Genomic DNA, 27,957 nt, shown 5'->3' with positions numbered 1-27,957 from the left:
CAAAATGTAAGAAGTAGAAAGTACAGGTATTTGTGTTCAACATGTAAGAAGTAGAAAGTACAGGTATTTGTGTTCAACATGTAAGAAGTAGAAAGTACAGGTATTTGTGTTCCAACATGTAAGAAGTAGAAAGTACAGGTATTTGGGTTCAACATGTAAGAAGTAGAAAGTACAGGTATTTGTGTTCAACATGTGAGAAGTCAAAGTAAAAAGTCGTCAGAAAAATAAGTAGTGGAGTAAAGTACTGATACCAGAAACATGTACTTAAGTACAGAAAGGAAGTATTTGTACTCCACTTCTTCCCACCTCTGGATATATCGTTTTAGACTCATTTTCTTATCCGTGTGTTTTCAGAAGGGTTTTACCTGCCAGCTTCGTTGAGCCAGTTGCCTCTCCACCCTCCGTCGGCTCCTCCCAGCGCCCCACCCAGCTCCACCCCCCCGCAGAGGACGTCCCGGGACGGGGGGAGGGACCGGCCTTACCGTGGGGAGAGGGAACGGGAACGGGAGCGGGAACGGTCCAGAGAGGATCAGAGGCCTCACAGTGTGGTGGACCTGACGCAGGACGGGAGGAGCGAGGAGCGGGAGAAAGAGAGGGAGAAAGAGAGGGATACGGAGAGAGACTCGTGGCCCTTCCATCATCACCCTCACCCCCACCAGCAGAAAACTCACTCCACAGAGCCCCGATCCAGACCCTCACCCCCTCTTCACACCTTCCCTCAAAGTGGGGTTCGGGAAGAATCCAATAACCCGGACCGACAAAGGAGAAACGACCACGGCCACCATCACCCTCCTCCCCCCGCGTCTCACCCCTCTGCCCAGCCCCACCCCTCCACACAAAGAGAGACTCAACGGGTGAGTGCGCCGACATATGTGCCTTCTGTGGAGGTTTACGACGAGCGTGTCGGCCCGATCCAGATCGCCTCTCAGGCCCGGGACAACAAACAGAGGGAGAGGGAGAGAGAAAGAGAGCGAGAGAGAGAAAGGGAGAGAGAGAGGGAGAGAGAAAGGGAGAAAGAGAGGGAGAGCTACAGGTTGAGCTACAGGTTTCCAGAGAGGAGCCTGTCGGATCACCCTCGACTCTCCCAATCTGGCGATTCAGGCAATCAAAGAGAGGAGGGGTCGGTAATTTGTTCCAATGGATCGATTGGAAAACGAAGCCAGGAAGGGTCGTACCCTTCCGGCCAGTCACGATTCAGCCCGGATGTCTCCAAACAGCCAATCAGATTGGGCACAGAGCGGGCGGGGGCGGAGCCTAAATGGAACACGATTAGCCCGCTAACTAATTATGCTACGAGTCACATGGCTGCGCTGGCGGCTCAACACGGACACACACTCCCCTCCCCCGCACACACACAGATGTCAACGACCCACCGGGCAGGAAACACCCCGCACTCCCCCCAAACTCACGCCTCTCAAACTCACCCCCCTCAAACTCACCCCTCCCAGCGGCCGGGGGAGGAGGGGGGTCAGAGACGCTACCTGGACCCCGCGACGCTCTACAGACCTGGGGTGTCGTTGGCGGGTGAGCGAGGCGGGGTGGCGGGGCCGGACCCCTCTGAGGTCTCAGCCATGCAGAGTCTGATTAAATACAGCGGGAACTTTGCTGCCGAGGGGCCCGGGGCCTCCAGGCAGACAGGGGAGGGACGAGGGCCCTTTGGGGGTCTGGCTCACGTGGTCTCAGAGGGTGACAGAGAGGGAGAGAGGGAGAAAGACAGAGACAGAGACAGAGATAGAGAGAGGGTTTCTGTGGGATCCATGAGGGTGCCGCCCCCCCTGAAGAGGGAGCAGGAGAGGCCGGACAGCGCCCGCTCGTTTGGACGGGAAGCGGAGGGGGAGGTACGCCACCCCCCTGTGGGCATCGCGGTGGCCGTCGCCCGGCAGAGAGACAGCAGCAGCTCCAGCAAACAGAGCGGAGGAAACTCAGACTCCCAGAGGGCAATGCTGCAAAACGCTATCAAAGGTAATGTCTTTGAAAAGTCTCTGCACCAATCACATACTGTACACGATCAGATCAGCAGCAAACAATCTTTAACTTACTTGATCATCAATACGTATTTTTCATGCTTGAATTACACAACACTCTTCTTGGCCTGATACATACGAGATGAGCAGCTTTTTACCGGCTTTTTATAATATTAAAGTGAACATATTTGGGTTTCTTTGAGATACCACTCATACGGCTGCAGTGATTAGAGCAACTATTTGGATAATTGGTAAATTGCAAAAAAGTAACTTATGCAGAAATGACAGATAATTATTTCCTTAGCCTCTTATTTTATTTTGTAAAGCACATTGAATTGTCGCGTGCTGAAAGGTGCTATATGAATAAACTTGCCTTGGCTATATATATATGAAATGACCAGCTTTTGATCTGCTTTATGTTAAAGTTGATACATTTATTTTTATTTAATCGTTTATTTGGCAGGCACAAAGCACAGTAATGAACACTTAAAACATTAACATGTGTCAAGCCTAACAGTGCCAGATTTAGCTTTGAGCTCATTTCCATCCGCAGTCCCTCACATAACACATTTAAGAAGTTTACATTTTACAAACATTGCAAAATACATGATATGCAAAAGGTGCAAGAGAGCAAGAGCAGCATACACAAGTATTTATGACATGGAAATACAATATAGAAGCAACGACATATAAAGTGCAAGAGGAGATACCCCTGTGTTAAAGTGCATTTAGCGGTGATTGCACGTCTGTTTGTTTCTCAACCATTCTTTAAGTTGACCTTTGAAGCTATTGAGAGTGGGACAATCCCGTATCTCAGTTGGGAGGCTATTCCACAAAGAGCTGCCTTTAATGGAAAGGACATTTTGTCCAATAGTTGTCCGTCTACGGTGGACTTCACAGTCTCCTCTGGTTTCTGACCTAGTGCAGCGTCCAGTGAGTTTTTTGTGGATGAATTCCCCTAAGGGGGGAAGGGGGCGGGGCCAGTCCATGTAAACATTTATAAATAAAGCACATACTTTTAAAAGACTTGAAATTGTCAAAGCTCAAGAAATTGTGAATTTCTAGTTCAGTCTCAAACATTTGGGTTTGAGACTGAACTAACAACATCACCTTGGACCTTTTAGGTATTTGAATGTACATTTCTTTGTAGACCAAATCGAACATATTCTGCAAAATAATCTATATTGAAAATGATCATTCAACTGCTAAACAAAGTTAAACAGAAAAAACGTTGTGTTCAATGCTACGTGCATCTTCATTGGATACACGTTTGAGATGCAGTCGTGTGGTGACCATCACACTCGCACAAGTCATTTCCCATCCAATGGTTTCTGGCAAGTTAAACCAAGTGTACTCAAGTCATTTGAAACCTCATCCTGATGTATTTCCTCCTCCTCTCAGAAACGGCTCTGCAGGGAGCGTAGATCCCCTCGGCCAAACGAACCAGAGCAAATGATTCCTCATTTTGCTGCATGAATAATTGAGGTTTCATTTTCTTTTTGGATCAAAGTCATGTTTCCTCAACCCCCTTGCCCGAATTACTAATTATGTCATGGGTTGTGTTTAATTGAAAGCTCCTTTTGGGCTCTCTGTGCTGCAGCAATGCCTCTGTTCTCGTACGTCAAGGTCATTCAGATACAGTTCTCCCTCTCCATCTTTCTCCTGTTTCCCCCTCTTTTCATTTGCTTGAATGTCTCTCTCCTTCCCTCTTGTCCCACCTCAGGCCCCCTTGCTCTTTCTCCACTCTTTTCTTCAGCTCTCTGCATTAAACATGTCATTACAGAGTGCTGCTAAAAGCTACAAACAAGCCTTGAATTACAATAAGACCATGGGTGCGTTGCTAAGCAATGGATCACTCTTGAGACTGTGTGTGTGTGTGTGTGTGTGTGTGTGTGTGTGTGTGTGTGTGTGTGTGTGTGTGTGTGTGTGTGTGTGTGTGTGTGTGTGTGTGTGTGTGTGTGTGTGTGTGTGTGTGTGTGTGTGTGTGTGTGTGTGTGTGTGTGTGTGTGTGTGTGTGTGTGTGTGTGTGTGTGTCAGGGTGGGCGTTTATTCATTTCCTTGCTCAAGCAGAGTGATTGGTTTAATAGCAGACAAGAGCTCTAAATAAACAGCGAAGGATTTATGCAGAGAACACACACACAGATGGATGAACGAGCGGAGGAGAAGAGGGATAGGCTGACGTAGATCGATAGGGTGATAGACGGGAAGAGAGGGAGGTATGTCAGGAAGTAAAAGAGAGGAGTGTGAGATGGAGGAGCAGCGATAGGAGGAAGAAGGGGGGCGTAGCAGTGCTAATCGCTAGCTTTACGATAGCATGTGGGACAGGCTCCCTGTAACCTTGGAAACAGTCTTGAAACCTCTTCCCGCGGAGCATGTCAGGGATTGTTAAAGTCCCTCGTCCCTTTATACACGCACGCACACACACACACACACACACACACACACACACACACACACACACACACACACACACACACACACACACACACACACACACACACACACACACACACACACACACACACACACACAAAAGACACGCAACCTCCCACACACACACGCACCCACACAGACACACACACACACACACAGACACAGACACACACACATACACATACACACACACATACATATACACACACACACACAGACACACACACACACACACACACACACACACAGACACACACGGACATATATACACACACACACACACACACACACACACACACACACACACACACACACACACACACACACACATACTGACACGCACATGCTTTCAGAGCAGAACGGAAGGGTTCAGCACACTCGTATAAAACCTTTCTGCTGCTCGGGGACCTTCAGTCAGCTTCGATGAGACGGAAGAGGGTTAGCAGGGAAGAGGAGCAGAGCCTCATGTTTATTCGGTGCTGCTCGGTTGAGTGCTTTCCCTGTTTTTTTAAAACTCTCCATCTCTGTCTTTTGCCATCGGGCCTCGTAGTGAGCAGGATGGGTTTAAATGGGACATATTCTGCTCATTTTTAGGTTCAAATGTGTATTTTCTGCCTCTACTGTGACATGTCTCCATGCCTTAATGCTCAAAAAGCTCTTTATTTTTCTCATACTGCCTGGGCTGCAGCAGCTCTTTTCAGACATTTCAGGCGGGGGGGAGTTTGTGGGAGAGTAACTCCCTTTGGAGGGAACATTGCAGACCATTTACTTGCACAAAAAACAATATAACACACACCAGGAAAAGAGAAAACCCCCAAAACATAAATACTATTATTTTAAACTTCTGATCAATCATCATCCTATTATTATTATTGTGATTAACACCAGTGTTCTTTTAATCGACTGACGGCACTAAGTTAAAAGTGTGTGGCTGCTTCGAGCTGCCCCCTTATTTCCCAGGAGTCTCCATTATTTTTCTGTTACTTATAATGGGGGGTGTGTGTGTGTGTGTGTGTGTGTGTGTGTGTGTGTGTGTGTGTGTGTGTGTGTGTGTGTGTGTGTGTGTGTGTGTGTGTGTGTGTGTGTGTGTGTGTGTGTGTGTGTGTGTGTGTGTGTGTGTGTGTGTGTGTGTGTGTGTGTGTGTGTGTGTGTGTGTGTGTGTGTGTGTGTGTGTGTGTGTGTGTGTGTGTGTGTGTGTGTGTGTGTGTGTGTGTGTGTGTGTGTGTGTGTGTGAGAGAGAGATCTCTCTCTCTTGTGGCACCAGACTAATAACTGAAAAGAGCTGACACCCAGAGGGAGAGCTGTCACTGTGTGTGTGCTTGTACACTACCGTATGTGTGTGTGTAGGCCTGTCACGATAATTAATTTTGTTGGACGATACATTTTTCTGGAAATTATTGCGATAAACGATAATATTGTCGGCACCGTTTTAAGACATAATGATAATATATAATAATAATTCAAGTACATCCTTTCAAACATAACTTTTTATTGAACATTCAACATTGCAAATGAAATGTGAAATAATATTAAAATATATAAATTATATATAATAAATAAGACAAATTAATTACATTATAATAAATTAATTAAATCACACAACCAAAACAATAAATTAAATAGAGTCAGGCTGGAAAACAGAGCTCTCTCTCTCATATATATATATATATATATATATATATATATATATATATATATATATATATATATATATATATATATATATATATATATATATATATAATAAATAAATAAATATGAGCACACATTATCTCACAAGCAAAAAAACCCTCCTTAAAACAACAGTCAAGTGTACAGTCCACTGTCAAAGACCCAGATGCCTCAACAGGCCATATCCAAATCTGTTTTTCTAAGTTTTCGAGCAAGGAACACCAACATGTTTGCATTATCGGGCGGGGGCTCTCCATCTCCAGCTGCCGTGTTTGCTCCCAGCTGGAAAAACGGAATGGGGTGGTTGTGTTTTAGGTGGTTTAAAATGCGTGGTATTGCCTGCTTTTGTCGCTACCTTTTTTAACCAATGCGACACACCGCCCGGCTCATTCAAGTCCGTAGGTTCGCCTCGTTGATTTGGTTTGAATCCAAAATACTGCCACACCGGAGAATCGAGATGTGTAGTTAGGTTTTGTAACCAATTCCATTTCACTTTAAATTCCCCGCGAGTAAGTCACACGTTGTCTCCCGCTTGTCGCTATATTATTAATTTGGCTGCTACGCTGCTGCACGTGCACGCGGAGTGTCCTGACCTGGCTGTGTGTCAGCCCCGCCCCTCACAGCGCGCCTGGCAGCCACAGCGCTCCAGGCTAAAATGCTGGTCACATCTTTATGTAAACGGCAATTTATCGAGCTCAGAAAAGTTATCGAGTCCATTTTTATTTATCGTACGATAAGTCAATTTATCGATTATCGCGACAGGCCTATGTGTGTGTTCAGTATGTGTGCTTGTACACTACAGTATGTGTGTGTGTGTTCAGTATGTGTGCACACGCGCGTTGTGTTCAGGCTGCGGCCCAACATCGTATTTTTAGTTTCCCCGTTTTGACATGCTGTGTGGTGTCACCGTTATAGAGCCAGAGTCACCTTGTCCTCCCCTCTGCTGTCATACTCTCCTCTTTCACTCTCTCCACATTATTGCTTCCTCTTGCTTCCCAGTCATGCACTGTATCTTCTTTTACAGCTTGTATCCGATTTTATAAATATATGTTGCACCCAAGCGCTCTTTATTATGCTTAAGTAGATATAAGCTACATAAATAACTTACTTTACACTGGAATGATTGGGTGTTGAGGTTCATTCAAAGCAGCTATCACAAGGGTTTACCTGTTTAAGGTGAATAATGATACCCTGCCACTAAATAAAGAAACTAGCAAACTTAACATCGTATCTATACCAGTTTACTATCTGTTTGAAATAACTGACCCAGACAGGGCATTTCTATGACTGTTTAGGCAATGTACAATTAACTTCTCAATTTGATAGAACATTTATAAACCTTTTTAAAATGAGGAACCTAAAAATTACATTTCACAAAATCACCTCTTCTAAAATTGCAACATAATGAATGAAGACAATGGTAATGCTCTGGTGCTTATGATTAAATGACCGTCATCGTTTAAAAGGTCAAAAACAAAATAATTGTAAGTTTAATTCCCTTTCCAAATTGTCTTCATACAACTTATTAGGAACTAACTCACTTTTTTCCACCAGGACTGCATATATTTCACATTTGAAATCAGGGTTTGAATACACTAAGCTAACACACATCTCTCTCTGTGAACTCGTTACAGATGAGGAGCGGGGCGAGGACCGCGGGCGTCACCATGACGATCGGATGCTGGTTGGCCGACTGACTGGAGCGCGAGCAGGACAAAGTGCTCAGGTGAGCGACTTCATGCTAACTTAAATGTTTGTCGATTGTAAAAGGGTCAAATGAATGTCACACACTTGAATGTCACACACTTGAATGTCACACACTTGCTCTGCATCACTATTATAATTTGTACAAGTGAGACTTGGATTATACTGCAGAAGTTATGTTAGATTTGTTATATGTTAGATGTTTTTTTACAAAGTATTGCTTTCTTAAACACGGCCCCCATTTACTTAAATTCATTGAGAACGTTCTTTTGTGAAAAACAAAGCATTCTTCATAAAAAGGGGTGAAAATAGATAAACAAATGATTATTCTATGAGTTTGTGCGTAAGAATCCTTTAACCTTGTAAAAAATAGATCTATTTGTTCTAAACACACATTAATAAATAAAACTATCTTCCAGAGAGTCCAAGGAGCTGGCAGAGTTCACTCAGATGCATCCCCCTCCTCTGTCAAGCGGCATGACGCCCAGCATGATGGCACCCAGCCTCATGACCTCTAACCTCATGGTGACGGGAGGGGCCGCTCTGGCCGGGGCGGGACGATGGCCCCCCGACACGCAGACCCTCACCTCTCACCCCTGGATGCCCCGACCCGGAGCCCCCCCAGTCTGGCTCTCCAGCTCTCCGTACAGTAAGTGGATGAAAACCAGAGACACTTGCTAACCAGTACATGCTTCTAAATGTTTCCAAAATTGGAGTTAATGTTCCTTTTGACATTGTTTTTTTTTTTTAACATTATATTTATTGGGTTTTTAACATAGAAAGAACAGTCACACATACATACATTAACACATGGGAAAATAACACTCCCCTCCCCCCACCCTCAATATCGAACATTCAGGGAAACCTCAGATTGAAATGAAACGGGAGTAGATACAATCAGATAAAGTAAAGGATATGAAACAATAATAATAATAAAAAAAAATGAAAGAATAACTTGTTTATATATTTAGGAAGTTATTATTATTATTATTATTATTATTATTAAGACCAACATAAGACAAATAAAACAAGCTGAAAAAGAATAACACGGGAGTAAAATACAAGAATAATAGAGTGCAGTGTAATATATGAATAGTTATTTGATTTAAAAAAAGGCAGCAGTCAAAATACGTATGTGTTGCATCAGAATTTGTTTCAGATATTTGGAGCAAAGTGAATAAACGCTGTGGACAGAAAGCAGACCTGGATAACTCAACATATCGTTTTTAAATTAATTTTTCAGTAATTTTATTGTCCAACATTACCATGTTCTATCTAACCTCTCAGTTGAGAAAGTCATTATGTTAATTGTTAGTAATTTTATTATAGGCTGGTGTTTAACTATTTTGTTGAAAAAAACAAGATGAATGACCTTCTGTGTCTTCATGAAGCCGCCACTGACAGATGTGGACAAGTACAGACGCCACACAAAGCATTAGTAAAGAAGCACCAGAAACTCCTTTGCCCTTTTCAGTAAGAATCTACCTCTTACTCTCTTGTCAGCAGAGTTATCCTACCTTGTGCTTTAAATCGGGTCAACACAAGAACGTGGCGTGCTTGCAAAATTCTACATGCGCCTCTGTAGCCTTTAGTGATTGGTGCAGCAGAAAAAAGGAGATGTTGTCTGTCCGTCCAGTAACAGCCTCCAGGGGTCAAGTTCCTCAGACATTCCTGATCTTTGCAGGACATTCCTGCTCCGCCAACGCTTGCTGTCCAGAAATAACAGCATTGAGACACAAACACACACTCTTACATAGTTTTACTGTACACATAACATCTGAGTAATATGGAAACAAATGTATTTTGCTCCCTAAGGGTAAGTTCTGTCTAGACACAAAGGGCAAACAAACAATATCACTCAAAAAGCAGCTTAATTCAGTGTTTGTGTGCTCGGTGCTGTTATGACTGGGGTATAAATACTGGGTGAGGAATGGCGCTGAGTCAGTGTTAGTTTTAGATTAGCTGGGAAAATGTTTTCTCTTTTTTTTAAATCTACTTTTCAAACGTTTCCTTCTCGTTCAGGCCTTGGTCCATCCTCTCTCCACCAGGCTCTCCCCCAAGGTTACCCCCCCTCTTTGCAGGGTTCAATGCCTCCTCCATACCAGTTAGCCCGGGACCCTCAATCTGGACAGTTAATCGTCATCCCCACTGAACACCTGCAACACTACGGTATGAAAGCCATTATCTTTATGTGCATATGAAATCTAAAGTATGGGGACATAAAGTTGGTGTGCCGATTTGATCACTTTTAGAATAACTATTTACTGTGTTGTACTATAAATAAAAGCTTATCGTTTTCATTTTGTAACAGATGTCAGTGTTGGTAATTAATGTAAAAAAGTGAGACCATTTCCAACAAGTTTGACAGCCTGCATATGTTTTTGTCTGGATGGTGTGCCAAAGGTTTTGCTCTTTGCTGCTTTACAGCAAAATTAGGAAGTCTGTGATGCAATTTAGACACAAGTATTATATTCTATGAAGAGAAAAATAAAATTATTTCAGTATCAAAAGGGAGCAGTGAACCCCAACAGGTCTACTTTTTCTTCTGCTGCTCAAAAGGTGTTGATTAGCTCCACTAATTTGAAAAGAAAATGAAATATATCCACATATTGAGTCAGCTGTAACATTAATCGATGTGTAATTAAGAGTGGGTTGAAAACTAGTTGACAAGCAAGAACAATAAATAACTTATAGCAATGGATAAATAGTTTAAACAGTTGGTAAACAGTAGAATAAGTTGCTAAAAGTGAATCGTTAAAATAATTAGCTAAATGTTATTATTTGAGAAAGTTGGCTAAAAGTATAAATTGCAAAAGGATAGCTAAAAGCAAACAGTTGGAATAATAAGCTAAAAGTACAGTGGATAAAGTTAGTTTAAAGTTAAAGGTTAGAAAAGATTAGCTGAAAGCAAACCGTTGAAACAGTTAGCTGAACAGTCAGCTAAAAATAAACAGTTGAAACAGTTAGCTAAAAAAAACCAGTTAAAATAGTTAGCTAGAAGTAAACAGTTGAAACAGTTTGCTAAAAGTAACAGTTGAAACTGTTAGCTAAAGTAACAGTTGAAACTGTTAGCTAAAGTAACAGTTGAAACTGTTAGCTAAAGTAACAGTTGAAACTGTTAGCTAAAGTAACAGTTGAAACAGTTAGCTAAAAGTAACAGTTGAAACAGTTAGTTGACAGTTGAAACAGCTAGCTAAAAGTAACAGTTGAAACAGTTAGTTGACAGTTGAAACAGCTAGCTAAAAGTAACAGTTGAAACAGCTAGCTAAAAGTAACAGTTGAAACAGTTAGTGGACAGTTGAAACAGCTAGCTAAAAGTAACAGTTGAAACAGCTAGCTAAAAGTAACAGTTGAAACAGTTAGCTAAAAGTAACAGTTGAAACAGTTAGCTAAAAGTTGACAGTTGAAACAGCTAGCTAAAAGTAACAGTTGAAACGGTTAGCTGAACAGCCAGCAAAAAGTTAAGTTAGCTAAAAATAAACAGTTAAACAGTTGGCTAAAAATAAACAGTTGAAACGGTTAGCTAAATAGTTAACAGTTAAAATAGTTGGCTTCAAGTAAACAGTTGAAACAGTTGGCTAAACATAAATAGTTTGAACAGTTAGCTCAACAGTTGAAACTGTTGGTAATCGGTAAAGTAAACCGTTGAAATGGTTAGCTGAAAGTAATGAATAAATAGTTTAAACATCAGTGCTGTTGGTGTAGTTCATGTGACAGGGGAACATCTCGTAAAAGATGTTGGGCCATAGAAAATGGATGTTTGTCCTTCTTCTATAAGGTTGTGGAAGACAACCACCATCATTTCTTCATCCTTAATATGAAAGAGGTAATGACAAAGAAGGCTACTCTAACTTTTCCCTCTCCATGGCTGTGCAGGAGGTGATGTTATGGATCGTGGAGGCCCGGTGTGGCCGGGTGTTTACGGTACGAGCAGCTCCCTGCAACACGCTGCCCAGCTCCAGCTGCTCTCTCAGCAGCAGATGCTCCGGCAACAGGAGCTGCTGATGATCCAGCAGCACACAGCGCAGGTCCTGGAGCTGCAGAGGAACGCACAGCTAGTTGTAAGTAGACTTTGTGTCGTTAAATGGTATCAACAACAACAACCATACATTATTCAAACAACTCCATACATTTACACACCTGTCCATGTAGACATCCATCTCCATATTCAACACAAACATAAAACACAGCAGTCCTGCAGCTGTATGAGACTTTTATGTGCATATATATATCCTTCCTACACACATCACATAAATAATACAAATGCACATATCCTGGCTGTGTAGAGGAACAGGGAGCTACAAGTGAGGCAGAACATATTGCATATACACATAAACCCAGATGTTATGACTTGGTGAAGAATTACATAAAGTCAACAAAGATCAAAAACAACAATCCCCCCACAAATCTCAATACTCTACTTCCCTACTTTGTTTGGCATTAAGCCACAAACCCACTGAAGGCACATATATATTTTAAATTTGAAAGTACAAATTCTGTTATTTCTCAGAGATGTTCAACTTCACACATATTTATGCAGTGGTGCAAGAAGTAGTGAAAGCAGAAATACAACAGCGTAAAAATACTTGGTTACAAGTCCTGCATTTATAATCTAACAAAAGTATTGGCATTCAAATATACTTCAAGTACTTATGTCCCATTTTAGAATCAGGTATGTTAAATTACATGATTGTTTTTGATGCTCTTAAAGCTGGAGCTATTTTTATTTACTTATAAAGTATAATTTTACATTCAATAAGAGCACTCATGAACTGCAGCTGCAAAACAGCAATGTAAACCAACACTGATATTAATAAGGTTGTGACATCCCCTGTGTTTCAGGAGCGATTTAAGGCTAGCGAGCACCGGCCGGAGATGGAAGACAAAGCAGACAAACGTCACTCCGACCCCAAACCCCGGCGTTCCTCCATATCTTCCCCGTCTCCCTCACCCATCCTGCATCCCCGCAAACTTCCTCCTCACTCTCGCTCGCCCACCCCGTCCACCTCCTCTCTCACTCCGCTGCCTCCACTCCCCTCGCCAGTGACTGCCCTGAAGTCAGAGGAAGGCGGGCATAGAGTTTTGTCCCATCCGCCTACGCCCCTTCCTCACCCGCCTTCCCCACGATCAGCCTCTCCTCCCCTGTCCTCCCCGCGGCGGCCTAAACTGGAGGAGGGGGAGGTTGGACGGAGGGTTCAGAGAGAGGGACTGAAGCCGGCCTCTGCTTCCTTTCAAGGCGTCTACTCTGGTGAGTGTGGAGGAAGCTAACAACTGAACATACCTGTAGGAGCCATTGAACTGAGTTTATTATATACGTTTTGTTTTTATTTGTATTGTTTAACATGTCTTGTTTTATTAGTATACATGGCCTACAGATATTATTTGTTGAATATTTACCTACTCACCTTAGTTGTTTACGCCCCCAAATATATTTGTTGACACCCCTTCATTTACTATAGTATGTCTGTTTATGGGGAAGGGGTTGGATTTAGACGGGGGAAGGTGAACCAGTTCCACCACACACAGCAGACACACTGAGAAGAAGAGATGTATGCTGCAATGCATAAATAAATGGATTCATCTTGACAAAATGGATTATGGTTCTGGATTATTTGTGCGTTGAAATCCCCCCCCCGTATGTTGGAAGTGGCTGCTCTGGAAACTTTTAAGCCACTACAATACCTGTCGAGAGACCTGTGCATCAAATTGGTAATTCTAATTTCTGTATTTCTGCTTTACTGTTACAGATCTCCCTCCAGGTTACCCTTACCAGTCCATCACCGCCCCCTTTGGCTCACCTTTCCCCCCATATCACATCCCAGCACCCTCAGGGGCAAACACAGAAGTCGTCCCACCTCACCGCTCCCGATCTCCTTCCTCTGCTGCCCCTTTGCCCTCAGCCCACCTCCATCCGAGGCTGCAGGACACAGACATTAAGCCCCCAAAACACACCAGATCTTTCCTGAAGCAGGAACCAGGCGTGGAGCAACCTCCGCTCGACACGAGACCCGATCCTCTGGGTGCTCTTCATCGAAGCTGCAGCCCTGCTCCCTCCAGAGAGGAAGCCCGGGAAACACAGAAGCTACAGACGCTAACTCCTCGTATCCCGAGCCCTCCATTGCTACAAAGGGAAAGACTGCAAGGAATAAGAGAGGAAGACAAGGAAGGAGGGCAAATCAAAATGGAGGTGTCGTCTTATTCTTGTCAGGCCACATATGGCCTGCCTCCTGAGTCTGAGCCCAAACCAGATGTCATGAAGGATCCAGAACATTATCCATCATGCGTCGCTGCAGAGGAGTTACAACACATCACCAGCGCAGTGTGTGAACAAGAACAGCCACACGCTCCCATCAACGCACACGCTCCCATCAACGCACACGCTCCCATCAACGCACACGCTCCCATCAACGCACACGCTCCCATCAACGCACACGCTCCCATCAACGCACACACTCCCAGTCAGAAAGAAAGTGTCACTGAAACTCCCGTTTATCATCCGTCCGCTTCCAACTCGCCGATCCCGCTGACTATCGACCCTGAGGATCCCATGGCGGGGATGTTCGCCCTGCTGGCAGCCAGTGAAATAGCCCAGGCTCGACCAAGAACTCCACCCGCTCCAACACTCTTACCGCAGATAGAAATGCACTCGTTGGGTGTGGATTGCAGCAGTGCCGGTGCTCTGGAGATGGTGGCGCTGGAGGGGATGGCCCTGCTCAGCCAAATGGCTCAGAGGGAGATGGAGCAAATCAGCATGGAGCAAGGTGAGGAAATATGAAGGAAACTGGGGCCAGGCTTTATGGAGAAAATCAAATATCACAATATTTCGGATGCAATATCAATCAATCAATTAGTGTTTATTTATATAGCCCAATATCACAAATGTTACATTTGTCTCAGTGGACTTCACAGTTTGTACAGAATATCAGTATGACAATACGACACCCTATTCCCTATTCTATATTCTCTAATGTTTTATTATCTCAATATCTATATTATAGGATTGATCATTGTTTTTTTAAAACTGGTTTTGCAAATGCGATATGATTGGCGATATTGGATTGTGTTAAACATTTGAGGATCTGTATCAGCAAGACTTTTAAGTGTACCACAATACTTCATCCAAATATTTTCACAGATTCCTGATCATTACAGATACTGCAATGTGGATATTTCTCTCGCCTATATTGTGATTTTGATCATATTTAATGAGTTATGCATCCCTTTCTAATAGTCTTTTCAACTCTGTTATATTCTCTAATATTTTATTATCCTCTGCCTCCCATTCAGATCTGACATTAGAGGGTCTGGACGGCCTTCTTGAAGCAAGCCGGCAGATTCTGTTGGAGGCGATCGAGAAGCAGTCGCACATCGACCTGCCCAGAACGCTGGACCCCAACAAGAAGTACAGCTGGAGGCAGAGGAAGGAGCCGGTGAGATGAATAAAAAATGACTTGGGACGCCCAGAGATGGAATAAAGTAAAACATGCACTGACACGTTTTCTCTCCTCTGTGCAGCTGTACAGTAAAATGTCTGTGGACGTGCTGGATGCCGTGGAGGTGGAATATCGCGTTCACCTGGCCGAGCTGCAGAAGACTTACAAGGAGAAGCAGAGAGATCTGACCAAGCTGCAGAGACGCAGAGACAAACGGTGAGCTGACGCAAAAACACACACAAGATGAATTCATTCCACACTGCTGCTATTAGTCTATTTTCCATTTCATAGAGTCCTATTGTGAACGCAGACATGTCGAGTACTCAGGTGGAAATATCTCATAAATAAAGGTCCAGAAATGGTCTATCTGATAATACAGAGTCACACAGTAAGTTGTAAATCAAAACATATTATTGTGTTATGAAACGGTTAGCTAAAAGTAACAGTTGAAACGGTTAGCTAAAAGTAACAGTTGAAACGGTTAGCTAAAAGTAACAGTTGAAACAGTTAGCTAAAAGTTGACAGTTGAAACGGTTAGCTAAAACTAACAGTTGAAACGGTTAGCTAAAAGTTGACAGTTGAAACGGTTAGCTAAAACTAACAGTTGAAACAGTTAGCTAAAAGTTGACAGTTGAGATGGTTAGCTAAAAGTTGACAGTTGAGATGGTTAGCTAAAAGTAACAGTTGAAACAGTTAGCTAAAAGTTGACAGTTGAGATGGTTAGCTAAAACTATCAGTTGAAACGGTTAGCTAAAAGTTGACAGTTGAAACGGTTAGCTAAAACTATCAGTTGAAACGGTTAGCTAAAAGTTGACAGTTGAAACGGTTAGCTAAAACTAACAGTTGAAACAGTTAGCTAAAAGTTGACAGTTGAGATGGTTAGCTAAAAGTTGACAGTTGAAACAGTTAGCTAAAAGTTGACAGTTGAGATGGTTAGCTAAAAGTTGACATTTGAGATGGTTAGCTAAAAGTAACAGTTGAAACGGTTAGCTAAAAGTAACAGTTGAAACAGTTAGCTAAAAGTAACAGTTGAAATGGTTAGCTAAAAGTAACAGTTGAAACAGTTAGCTAAAAGTAACAGTTGAAACAGTTAGCTAAAAGTAACAGTTGAAACAGTTAGCTAAAAGTAACAGTTGAAACAGTTAGCTAAAAGTAACAGTTGAAACAGTTAGCTAAAAGTAACAGTTGAAACAGTTAGCTAAAAGTTGACAGTTGAGATGGTTAGCTAAAAGTTGACAGTTGAGATGGTTAGCTAAAAGTAACAGTTGAAACAGTTAGCTAAAAGTAACAGTTGAAACAGTTAGCTAAAAGTAACAGTTGAAACAGTTAGCTAAAAGTAACAGTTGAAACAGTTAGCTAAAAGTAACAGTTGAAACAGTTAGCTAAAAGTAACAGTTGAAACAGTTAGCTAAAAGTTGACAGTTGAGATGGTTAGCTAAAAGTTGACAGTTGAGATGGTTAGCTAAAAGTTGACAGTTGAGACGGTTATTTACTCAGTGCAATGCAGTTATCATTATAATAATACAATTATTAATACTTTTTTGCAAAAAGTAACAGTTGAAACAGTTAGCTAAAATTAACAGTAGCAACAGTTAGTTGACAGTTGAAACCGTTAGCTAAAAGTTGACAGTTGAAACAGTTAGTTGACAGTTGAAACAGTTAGTTGACAGTTGAAACAGTTAGCTAAAAGTTGACAGTTGAACAGTAAGTTGACAGTTGAAACAGTTAGTTGACAGTTGAAACAGTTAGCTAAAATGTAACAGTTGAACAGTAAGTTGTAAATTAAAACATAACATTGTGTTATGTGGGAAAGAAGGACTCTATCATGTTTAATACACTTGAATAAGCAAAACACAATAAAAGGACATTTCTGTCTATCTAATTTTAACATGTCTAATACAGTACACCAAAGTGTTATGTTAGAAATGTTAAGTAGGGGTCCCCAGCCATTAGAAACTGCCGGATGCTAACTTGCACATGTTGGGCAATTTGCACATTTATCATAAGTTGTGTTAATTTGCATTAATTAGCGATATAGCCTATGCAGACAATGGTTTTAAGAAAAGGCTTTTGGTTTTGAGGATGCTGAATCCATTTCTGACATGTTAGGAATCTAAATGTGCCGTTATATTGATACTCACACACTAAGTTCTACACCCCAGACAAACACACACTTATACCCTCTAATGTATGTTTCAGTGAGCGGCAGCAGCACGAGGACGAGAGGCGGAGTCTGACCCGACGGGGCAGAGGGCGACCCCGTAAGAGGAAACATTTAACGACACCGACCAAACTGGACAGCAGGCCTGGAAAGTGAGTCACACCTCCATCTTTATTTGCATGTTTGTTTTTTTCTGTCTGTTTGTTGTTTCCCTGTAAAAACAACTCTCTGGGTGTTTCAGGGTGGGTAGGACAGTGCAATACTCCGAGGACTCTGAAGCCGGGGAGGGACAGAGGAAAAGGTTCAGGGTCTCCAGAGAAGAAGAAGAGGAGGCAGAGGCAGCGATCGGAGGAGTGAAGATGAAGAAGAAGAAGAAAAAGAAGAAGAAGAGCTGGAACGACCAGGAGCCGTCCACCAGTCACGCTCTGGAGGTAAGACGCTGTCGAGTTCTTTTTTAGGATTTCGCTCAATGTTATCCTGAAATATGAAAGTCTGCATGACAACAGAGGAATAATCGCATAACTCAATTACTTTTAACTTGTCTTCACTTAAAGGGAGGGTAGGTCATTCACTTCAGAAACACTTTTTGTTATATTCCATGGAATGCTCTAAACATCCCGATAGCAATGAATAAATTAAATGCTTTGACAATAAATACATAAAAAAATTTCATCTGTGGAAGCCGTGGCACTGTAAAAAAGCACGACCAATCATCTGAGCCGGACCGGCTAAAGTAACTGGATGGCCTACCTGCCTGTCAGCCTTCCATCTGTGCACAAACTTATCTCGTGCCCTCATTGGTCATGTGCGCGTTCGTATGTGTTGGAGGAGGGGCTCTGTGAGGAAGTCTGAAGGAAGGGGCTGATTTTTTTCCGCTGTGTAATTTCAAATTCTGGCGCACTCGAGCTGGTTTCTCCATTCTTACCTACCCTACCTTTAAGTCTTATAGACAGTTTTTGACGGGTCAATTTGTTGATTTTCAGGGAAAAGTGATAGCCACAGCCATTATTAACATTTTTATGTAATTTAATTTGTCAAAGAAATAACCCACTCAACATTTCTGAAATATCAGTTATCACATTTCAAATCTCTAAATCTATTTAAGACAGCCTTTTTAAAAATAACATTATTAAATACATTACTACATTTTTTTTTAACTCAGGTTTCTGGTATTAAAAAGTCGAAAATAATAATACATGAAAAATTATTATTATTTTTGTTACTATTTTTTATATTGACTTTTGACCTCACAGTGTGTTTTATTTCTGTCCGCAGTGTTGCTCCATGTTTCAGATTTAATTTACTAAGTGTGTTTTTGTGTTATTTGTCAGGTGTTGAAGTCGAAGCGTGGCCACGTGTGTGAGCAGGAGCAGCTGGCCTCAGATCTGGACAGAGCTCTGTCGCTCTCGCAGCTCGGATCAATCGCAGCTTCTCATAAACTCAGCTCCAAATCAGACAAGTCGAAGGTCAAGTCTGGGGAAAGTCGGATGAAGGAGCGCAGCGTCCACCCGTCCGCTAAGGCTGGGAAACACAACATGGCCACCAAGGTTTCCTCTTCGGACAGCGCCATGAAAGTGAAAGGTCAGAAGGAGACGACGACGACGACTTTGTTCTCTCACGTGAGATCAGAGCTCAGCAGCTGCTCCAACAGTGAGTACCTGGAGACCAGAGATCTGAAATAACTGCTTATTAAGACCAATGCTGGCAGAGATACGGTTAATGGTTGTTGGAAAATGTTGGATTTTCAACATAATCTGCTGTTTGATCTAAATAATAACTTATGCAAACAGTCTTAAATATTTTAAATTTCACAGTCCCGCCTTTTAGATACATTTTTGGGTGTTTCTTGCGTCTCACAGCGGATGTCGAGCGAACTGGAGCTAGCTGAGCAATTAATAATCACAATCACGATCAAAACATGCTATTATAGTTCATAGGAACAGCTGGTAAAATAACACAAGTTATACAATATAAATCGATTGCTTTAGGATTTCTGTAAAGTAAATCTTTCGCAATTTCATTTAACGTAAGGCTTTGAGAATCTGGGCCTTGAAATGCTTGAGTTTTTTTATTCTTAAAAAGCTGTTTAACCCCTGAACCCATTGCTGATGGTGTCGAGGTGTGTTTGCATGATTCATTAACCGTCCTCTCTCTGCACCAGACTCAGACTCAGAGGATCTCACTTCTTCTGCTCGAGGAGGCTGGCCCTCTCTCTCAGGGATGCGCTCCCACGAAAACCCGACCAGGAAGAGGCTGACGTCACCCCCGCCGTCCGGCCTGAAATCCCAGAAGAAGAAACACAAGCACTTATCTCTGCTGCTGGAGGAGGCCGGCCTCAGCTCCTCCGACGACTCCTTCGACCAAGGTTACTGAGCCAATCTTAGCAGAAACGCAGCTTGTGTCTCTGTTCGCGTCTCGACTGTGCTTTAGCTCGACCATCTCTACCTCTCTTGCTGCTGTTGCCTTTTGTTTTTTTAAAGAGTATTTCTATGGTGTTGTTTTTGTTGTTTTTTTACATTGCCTGGATTGCAAAACCAGTTTTTTTGTAGCATTTTGTATATTGAAAAATTGTGTGAATTGTGAGATAAAGTTGTATTGCAGTTTTGGTACCTATAAGCTTTATTAAAGGTGTTGATCTGATTGGCACAGAAAGCGAAGCGCTGTGGTCCTTGTGTCTGCTTCATCTGTCTGTCTGTCTCCGTCAGTGTGCAGCTCACATCCTGTACACTGCTCTGTTCCTCAAATATCCCTTCAGTCCTGGAAACCAAAAAATAAAAAATGTAGAAGACTTATTTCACAGCAGCTGAATCTGATGGGACGGGTATTTATTTCCTGGTTAGCTTACATGGTCAAAAAAAGAAAAAGTTAAAGGTAAATTAATGGAATTTTAAAGCAGTTTTTTGTGGATATTTTTTTTAAACTAAATTTATAGATTTAAAAAAATAATTGTTGTGGATTTTTCAGGTAAATTTACATCAGATTAAGTGTTTTGTTTTTTTAACAATGTGGTCTATTTTCTCAATGTTGTGTGGGAAATAAAATCTACTCATTCTAAACTTCTTGACAGCACCAATCAAATAACACGCTGGGGATATTTGGATAATAGAGCCCCTCCTCTGTCTACTAAACCTTCAAATAACCCTTCTCCCTTTACGTTGCTCTCTCCGACCCCTTGCTCTGTCCTCTCACCTGTCCCTCTCCCCCTTCCTTACCCATGATGCTTTGCGTGTCTCTCCGCCTGTTTCCATGTGCTTTGTGCTGCTGCGACATTACAGAAGCTTGGCAAGGACTAGCGCAGCCGTGAGCCTATGCTACTTCGCTGCGGCTAAAGCTAATGCTAATGCTAGGCTGAGCTACGGCTAGGCTGCGCTCTGGCCGCTGCCCCGCCCCTGCCTGAGGCCACACCCCTGTCACCTGCTCTGTAAGTAGGACGGTCCCCTCCCTCTATTCCTCATCCACCGCTAACATGGACCACGCTGAAATTACATTTATTTTTTGTTCTCACAAATTAAAACTCTTTTTTAATGGGAGCCATGGTTACTTCCACTTTACCAACGGTTTGTCTTCTTATGTAAAAGTTTACGGGAAGACGTAAAAGAGGATGTAACCATGGTTACTCGTAAACTACATCATCATACCAAGGGGCCTCACAGGGCTGTCCTCTCAGTGCCTGCCTGTTTTGTTTTGTCTGCCTGCTTCTGTTAACACATCGTGGATCGACAGTACAACTAACACTTCAGATGTAGCTCCGAAATTTGACCCGAGAGTTTGAAATTATTTTATTTTATATTCTGGTCTGGATCATCAACAAATGAAACAATTGATTTACTTAAATAAGTATTGTTTTGGTTAAAGAGGACACCGGTCTCCTTAAAATGACATTCACGTATAATTAAACAGCTTTAACTAGATTTAGAGAGACGTTTATTTGTTTTGCAGTTTTATACACATGGCTTACGTAATGGGTTGAAACAAAACAAAAAGCCAAGACATTTTTTTTATAAAGTCAGTAAAAATCTATGATTTGACTTAAAATAAGTAAATTTGTTATATAACTTGAGCCGCATACAGATTTGCATACAAAACAGATTTTGGTTTCAAACGGGACACAAATAACATTCACGGAATAAAGTCCTCTGTTTTACTTTTTTACTTTTTTTAATTCGGGATAAAATACATTCTTCTGAAATCAATATTTTACAATTTAGATTCAATATATGTGAATGTAATTTTTGGAGCGAAGACTCTCAGATATCACTACTCACTTCTGTACACTTCGCTAACTTCTCACCAGAGAGGGCAGCAAACCACGGACTCTACCTGGTGTAACCTTTTATTAAAAACCTTTGTAAACACACAATATTGCTAATCCTATGAAAGCAATTATATGCTTTTAATATAATAAATAAAACATATGTTGTTGTACTGTGCATCCACCCACAATGTTAACACCCTTTAACCCCTGAGGAGACGCTCCTCCTGCTGCTATCGAGCTAACTGCTAACTCCTAACTCCTGCAACAGCTAACCAGTGCTTCAGTGTATAAATGCATATACATGTGTGTGTTGTCTGTGTGTGTGCCTCTGCCTTTTTGTGTGCTCTTCTGGCCTGTTAGACATAAAAGGACGAAGGAAGCAGCTTTTCTCTCTGTCACTTTCTCTGAGGGGTTTCGTTTAAATAATAAATGAGACCTGAGTCAGCTCACAGGGTCTCAGCAGCTGTGTGTGTGTGTGAGAGCGTGGCTAATGCATGTATGTGCTAAATGAGCGTTTCTGTACCTTGCTTACACAGCATTACGTGGTGAATGCAGGCGGTGGATTGGACAGTCGTTATCCTTTCTCTTCACTAATTTCTTTAATTAGTGAGTGTGTGTGTGTCCTTCTACACGGGGCTTAAATCAGTTTTTTTATTTACTTTACAAGGGATATAGGTCGATAATTTATCTTCCGTTATTTCATCTCCTCAGTGGTGCAGGCTTTGTGTCAGTAGGAAGTGATTTGACCTTTGACCCCTGTGCTGCTGCAGACACGTTCATCCCTGAAAAGCTAACAGTCTTTTCTCTGAAACAGAATCCTCGGAGGACGAAGAGGACTACGAGGATTTGAGCGGGCTGGGTCTGCTGGCCCGGTTCGCCGCGAGCGCGACACCCGTCCCTCCCACGCCTCCGAGCCTCCTGTACGACGGCAAACACCGCAGCAGGCAAAGCACTCTGGGTAAAAACACAGCAGATACAAAAGCGTTGCGTATATGACATTACATTCATTTAGCGTCTATCCAAAGGGACTTAGAAAAAGTGCAATAAACCATGAAGATACAAACTGGTGCATTAGTTCAAAAATAAGCTGAATATTTTAAAGGTTCCCTATTATACTGTTTTTCATCAATATATTATAGGTCTCAGATATACACAGAGCCTGTCTCTGATTGGCTGAAACACCAAACGGATCATTGCAGCATTACCCATAATGCCCTCTGTTTCAGCCCTGTTTCCAAAGTGCTGATTCTCTGTCTGTTACTTTAGATAAAAATAAGGAGCCCCTCCCCACGCCCCTCAGAGAGAGATTTGGTTGCAGGGGGGTTACCTTGGTTGCTGATTGGCTAATGGTTACACAAGCCAACACATCGTTATGACATCATAAAGTGGCCAAAATCTGATCAGCTCATTTTCAGACAGGTTTTTATAGAAATGGATCAGGACAAAAAGAGAGAGAAGCTTTTTTCCTGAAACTTTCAGAATGTCTTTCCACAGAGGGGACACATGTTGATGTAGAAGAGACATGAAGAAGAGGGGACACATGTTGATGTAGAAGAGACATGAAGAAGAGAGGACACATGTTGATGTAGAAGAGACATGAAGAAGAGGGGACACATGTTGATGTAGAAGAGACATGGAGAAGAGGGGACACATGTTGATGTAGAAGAGACATGGAGAAGAGAGGACACATGTTGATGTAGAAGAGACATGGAGAAGAGAGGACACATGTTGATGTAGAAGAGACATGAAGAAGAGGGGACACATGTTGATGTAGAAGAGACATGGAGAAGAGGGGACACATGTTGATGTAGAAGAGACATGGAGAAGAGAGGACACATGTTGATGTAGAAGAGACATGAAGAAGAGGGGACAAATGTTGATGTAGAAGAGACATGAAGAAGAGGGGACAAATGTCGATGTAGAAGAGACATGAAGAAGAGAGGACACATGTTGATGCAGAAGAGACATGAAGAAGTGGATTTTGCATAATAGGTGACCTTTAAAGCAATACAACTTTTTATTTTGTATAAAGTAAATATAAAGGGTATTTCTGTGCAAAAAACCAAACTAATATGGATAATGTTTTTGTTGAAGTTGTTCAACAAATAGAAAAGTAGAGAAAAAAAACAATGATCATTTTTATATTTAAGTCTGTCTTTGCATAAACTCCCCTGACAGCTAGTCTAGGATGATATCATGATTAGAAATAACATTTAGAAAAAGCCTTAAAGTCTGGATAAAAAATAGAAAAACAGACAGAAATGTTGGCCTGAGATTAAAAGCCTGATATATTTAATCTGGGAAAAACACATGTACAAATGGGTCATGTGTATATAAACCAAATAATATTGATAATATTTCTTGTGGAAAGAAGGAAAAAAACGATGCAAACTGAAGAAAAACAGAAGTTTCATTATTATATTCAACCAACATTCGTAGAAGTATTTTTTTTGCTCACACACTCTTCTGCTTTTACTCATTTCACACACTCCCCCGACAGCTTCACGTGCTGTAATTGAGTTTTTCTTATTTGCGGTTGAGCAGGTCCATAGAGCGTTTGTTCAGGATTATTTTATTGATTCCTGGTTAAATATTAATTTATGCCTAATTGTCTCAGCAGGGTGAACGTAATGATTCACTTCTAAATTATTTATGAGTTTGAAATTGATCAATGGTCCTATTTACAGGGTTATTGATTTTAGCGAATATGAAACCTGAGTTTATTACTGCCTGCAAGTTTCTTTTCTGCGGTGTACATGTGAGTATATTATATGTTGCAGAGATGACAGAAATAATCCTTTAATTTAGAAAAAGTAAAATTACATTGGTCCTAAAAGACTCAATTAAAAAGTAAAAAACCTGAATCAAAATGTCATTTAAGTAGAAATACAAAAGTATGATCAGCTAAATGTACTCAATATGCACAATAGCCCTACGAATATATTAAAGGTCACCTATCATGCTATGTTTAGGCAATAGCATAGGTCTCAAATATATAGAAATATATAAAAAACATGTCTATGAAGTGTTTTGCTCAAAATACCAAACAGATCACCCATTCTAGCCATGCCTCATATCCCTCTATTTCATTTCCTGTTTCAAAAGTGCTGATTTTGGGTATAAAGCTTTAAAAAACAAAAAAATGATCAAAAATAAAAGAGGAGGGGGCTCTGCTCATGCGGGACCCGGCAGCTACTGTCTAAGCTAAATACTGCCGTGATGAAACGCCATATCATGGATTATCAAGGATTATTTCTGAAACAGTATGGAGCTCAAAGGCTTTCTCTCTTGCCGGTTATACCACAAGGTGAGTTCCTTTTTATTTCCTGCTTCTTCACACACATGCTCTCCAGTACAGGTTAGCTCTGAGTGTTAGCGATGCTAATGTAAACACGGCCATATTACGTCCAAAACAGTCGGGCATTGTTTCTGATAGCGCCGTGGGTCCACATTTCAGATATTACGTCATATCGGACGCAAATCTGGATCAGCTCCGTTGTACCCCCGTTTTTAGAGTTTTGGGTACGGAGGAAAAAAAAGAGGGTTTTATTTTTCTAACGCTGCGTGAGTTCCCCGACACACCGGGGACACATCTTATGTATAAAAGACACCAAAAAGTGCTTTTTGCATGATAGGTCCCCTTTAAATTATTACTGTATCTTAATACAAAACAAATGTATTCTGTATTTATTACAAAAAAAGACATGTTCTCAGCCAATTTAAGATCTCATTTAAAACTGAGTGTTTTAACTTTAACGGCAAATTAAAGCATATAATCCTACACAAATGTTGTGTGAGGGAACACAGGGATTTTAGCCTTTGCAAACCATTTACATGCACTGAAACCTATATAACACAATAGAGGAAACAAACAAACAAAGACATGTATTAAATGTCGTTGTTTGTCAATGTTCAGCCAACTTTAGATACTATATAAAGTTATGTTCAAACACTGGGTGTATTAGGAAAAACATACAATATTTTCCCGCCAAAATAAAGGCAAGTAGAAGTATAAAATAGCATAAAGTGTAAACACTTTAGTAAAGTATTAAAGTTTGCCAAAAATGTAATCGCCACCTCTTTCAACTGCACCTTGGTCAATCTCATCGTCCACATGAAGCTAGTTTACCTGCATGACTCTAGCCCTCTTGAGTTGGTATTTTCATGGTTGATTGAACATATTGTAAGTCCCTTTGAATCAAATAATCAGTTAAATGAAACGTAATGTAGTAATTAAGTAACTTGAGTAAATGTAATTAATTACCCTCGTGTGTTTGTAGTTTTTACACCATGTGACCCTCTCCCCCCCCCTCAGGGTCTTCAGAGTGTGAGTGGTCAGACTCGGGCTCTGATCTTCGTCTGAGGAAGTTTCCGTCTCTTCTTCACGGGAAACGCTCCGCCCCCGAGCTCCCCCTGTTGCCCCCGGTAACGCGCCGCATCGACCAGAGTAGCCCCTCGAAGCGAGTCGACTCTCTTCTGCCAATCAAACGAAAGCCTCTGCCTAAGCCCCGCCCCACGCTCCAGTCGCCACGGCAATTCAGCTTCGACCACCCCTCGGGCTCCTCGGGGTTCGGGGGCTTCAGCGAAGACGAGGGTTGGACGAGGCGCCGCAGCGAGAGGATCTTCCTCCACGACGCCACCACGACAACCAATCAGATGCCAGCGTTGGTGTCAGCTTCCACCAGTCAGAGCTGCTCCTCCTCTTCCCCCAGCTCGGCCCCGCCTCTCACACCGAAGCCCCCCGCCCCCCCCAGACCCAAACCCTCCCCGCCCAGCAGAGAGGGGAAAGACCTGATCAAAGTACGTCAATTATATTTATTTCACTTTTTATTTATTAATTTAGTTTAACATGAACTTTGCTTAAAACACAAAACCATCTCCTTACAGTTATTCTTTTTTTTTTTTTTTTTAACTGCTATGGCGATACATTTTTCTTTTATAAGACATATAATATATCATTTGAATAGTTTTTTAAATATGGAAATCTTTGTTTCTTAAAGGTCAGTCACTTGTATTCTCTGTTACTGTATCACTCCTCTCCTCCTCCCTCAACGCTGGTTCCCTCACATCCTTTTGTCCCCTCTGACAACTCTGTGTGTGTGTGTGTGTGTGTGTGTGTGTGTGTGTGTGTGTGTGTGTGTGTGTGTGTGTGTGTGTGTGTGTGTGTGTGTGTGTGTGTGTGTGTGTGTGTGTGTGTGTGTGTGTGTGTGTGTGTGTGTGTGTGTGTGTGTGTGTGTGTGTGTGTGTGTGTGTGTGTGTGTGTGTGTGTGTGTGTGTGTGTGTGTGTGTGTGTGTGAGAGCGAGAGCGCGAGAGAGCGAGCGAGCATGCCAACAGAGTTTCTCAGTCACTGCAGCACTCCCCTGCTGCCTGTGTCGTGTCGCTGACAAGAAAGGACAACTGCAGGCAGTCTGGCCTGTGTGTGTGTGTGTGTGTGTAAAGATGTAAATGTGTCCAGTACATCCTCAGTGCAGTGATACATATGCATGCTTTCAGCAGAAGAAGAAGCTGAAGGAGTCTCCGGTGAGTCCGGCTCCCCTCTGCAGCCTCTCAGACCCTCCTCCTCTTCCTCCTCCTCTTCCTCCTCCTCCTCCTCTTCCTCCTCTGAGCCTCAGCCCGCAACGCAAGAGCCAACCCAAAGCCAGACCCAAACCCAGAGAGGTCAGTGAGAATCTGCGGAGTCATCAAGTTTGTGAACCTAACCCTTTTGCCTTTCTTTTAGGCTTTATTACGTCTAACAATAACTGCAATAAAAAACGACATATCCCCACTCTTTTGCTTTGTATCTATACAATAATAAAAACACATTTGAAGACAAGGATCCAGATCAAAAGTCTGATATAGAATGCATGACTTTATGCTTCAATAGCCAGGGGACTAACTCTGTAATTGTACTTGTTTAGACCTATTATACAAGCGGAGTTCAAAATGTTATTAAAAAGAAAACGTCATCCCGTGCCAAATGCATTAACAGCCTAATTGATTGAAAAAAAAAAAAATGTCCCCAATGAGGCGCAAGGGTTAATCATCCTGGCAAGAACAAAATTGGAACATTTAGGTGATGTTCCCTAAATGTGCACACATCCATTTTACCTTCTATGTGTCAGACACACACACACACACACACACACACACACACACACACACACACACACACACACACACACACACACACACACACACACACACACACACACACACACACACACACACACACACACACACACACACACACACACACACACACACACACACACACACACACACACACAGTGACAATACGTGTGGAGGTTGATATCTGCTGCTGTAATTAACACTGATCTGTTGGTGAGAGAAGA

General features: G+C 42.0%; 1 protein-coding gene across 1 annotated transcript in view; it reads left to right on the top strand.

Moving 5' to 3' along the window:
• tnrc18 (trinucleotide repeat containing 18) overlaps positions 1 to 27,957 on the top strand; it is a 65,730-nt gene that overhangs the window by 23,133 nt on the left and 14,640 nt on the right. The window contains 17 exon segments of the mRNA XM_079644395.1: positions 355 to 1,962; positions 7,703 to 7,764; positions 7,766 to 7,794; positions 8,192 to 8,421; positions 9,795 to 9,941; positions 11,649 to 11,833; positions 12,615 to 13,020; positions 13,520 to 14,533; positions 15,060 to 15,202; positions 15,288 to 15,421; positions 17,405 to 17,518; positions 17,608 to 17,797; positions 18,698 to 19,016; positions 19,528 to 19,731; positions 22,436 to 22,579; positions 25,937 to 26,421; positions 27,116 to 27,280. Of these exon segments, the coding sequence (XP_079500521.1) occupies positions 355 to 1,962; positions 7,703 to 7,764; positions 7,766 to 7,794; positions 8,192 to 8,421; positions 9,795 to 9,941; positions 11,649 to 11,833; positions 12,615 to 13,020; positions 13,520 to 14,533; positions 15,060 to 15,202; positions 15,288 to 15,421; positions 17,405 to 17,518; positions 17,608 to 17,797; positions 18,698 to 19,016; positions 19,528 to 19,731; positions 22,436 to 22,579; positions 25,937 to 26,421; positions 27,116 to 27,280 (5,579 nt within the window).

This window comes from Notothenia rossii (genome assembly GCF_949606895.1).
Source record: "Notothenia rossii genome assembly, chromosome: 8".
In the NCBI taxonomy this organism is placed as follows: Eukaryota; Metazoa; Chordata; class Actinopteri; order Perciformes; family Nototheniidae; genus Notothenia; species Notothenia rossii.
The sequence above is the reverse complement of the archived record's forward strand: the minus strand, read 5'-3'. Positions and strand labels throughout refer to the sequence as shown.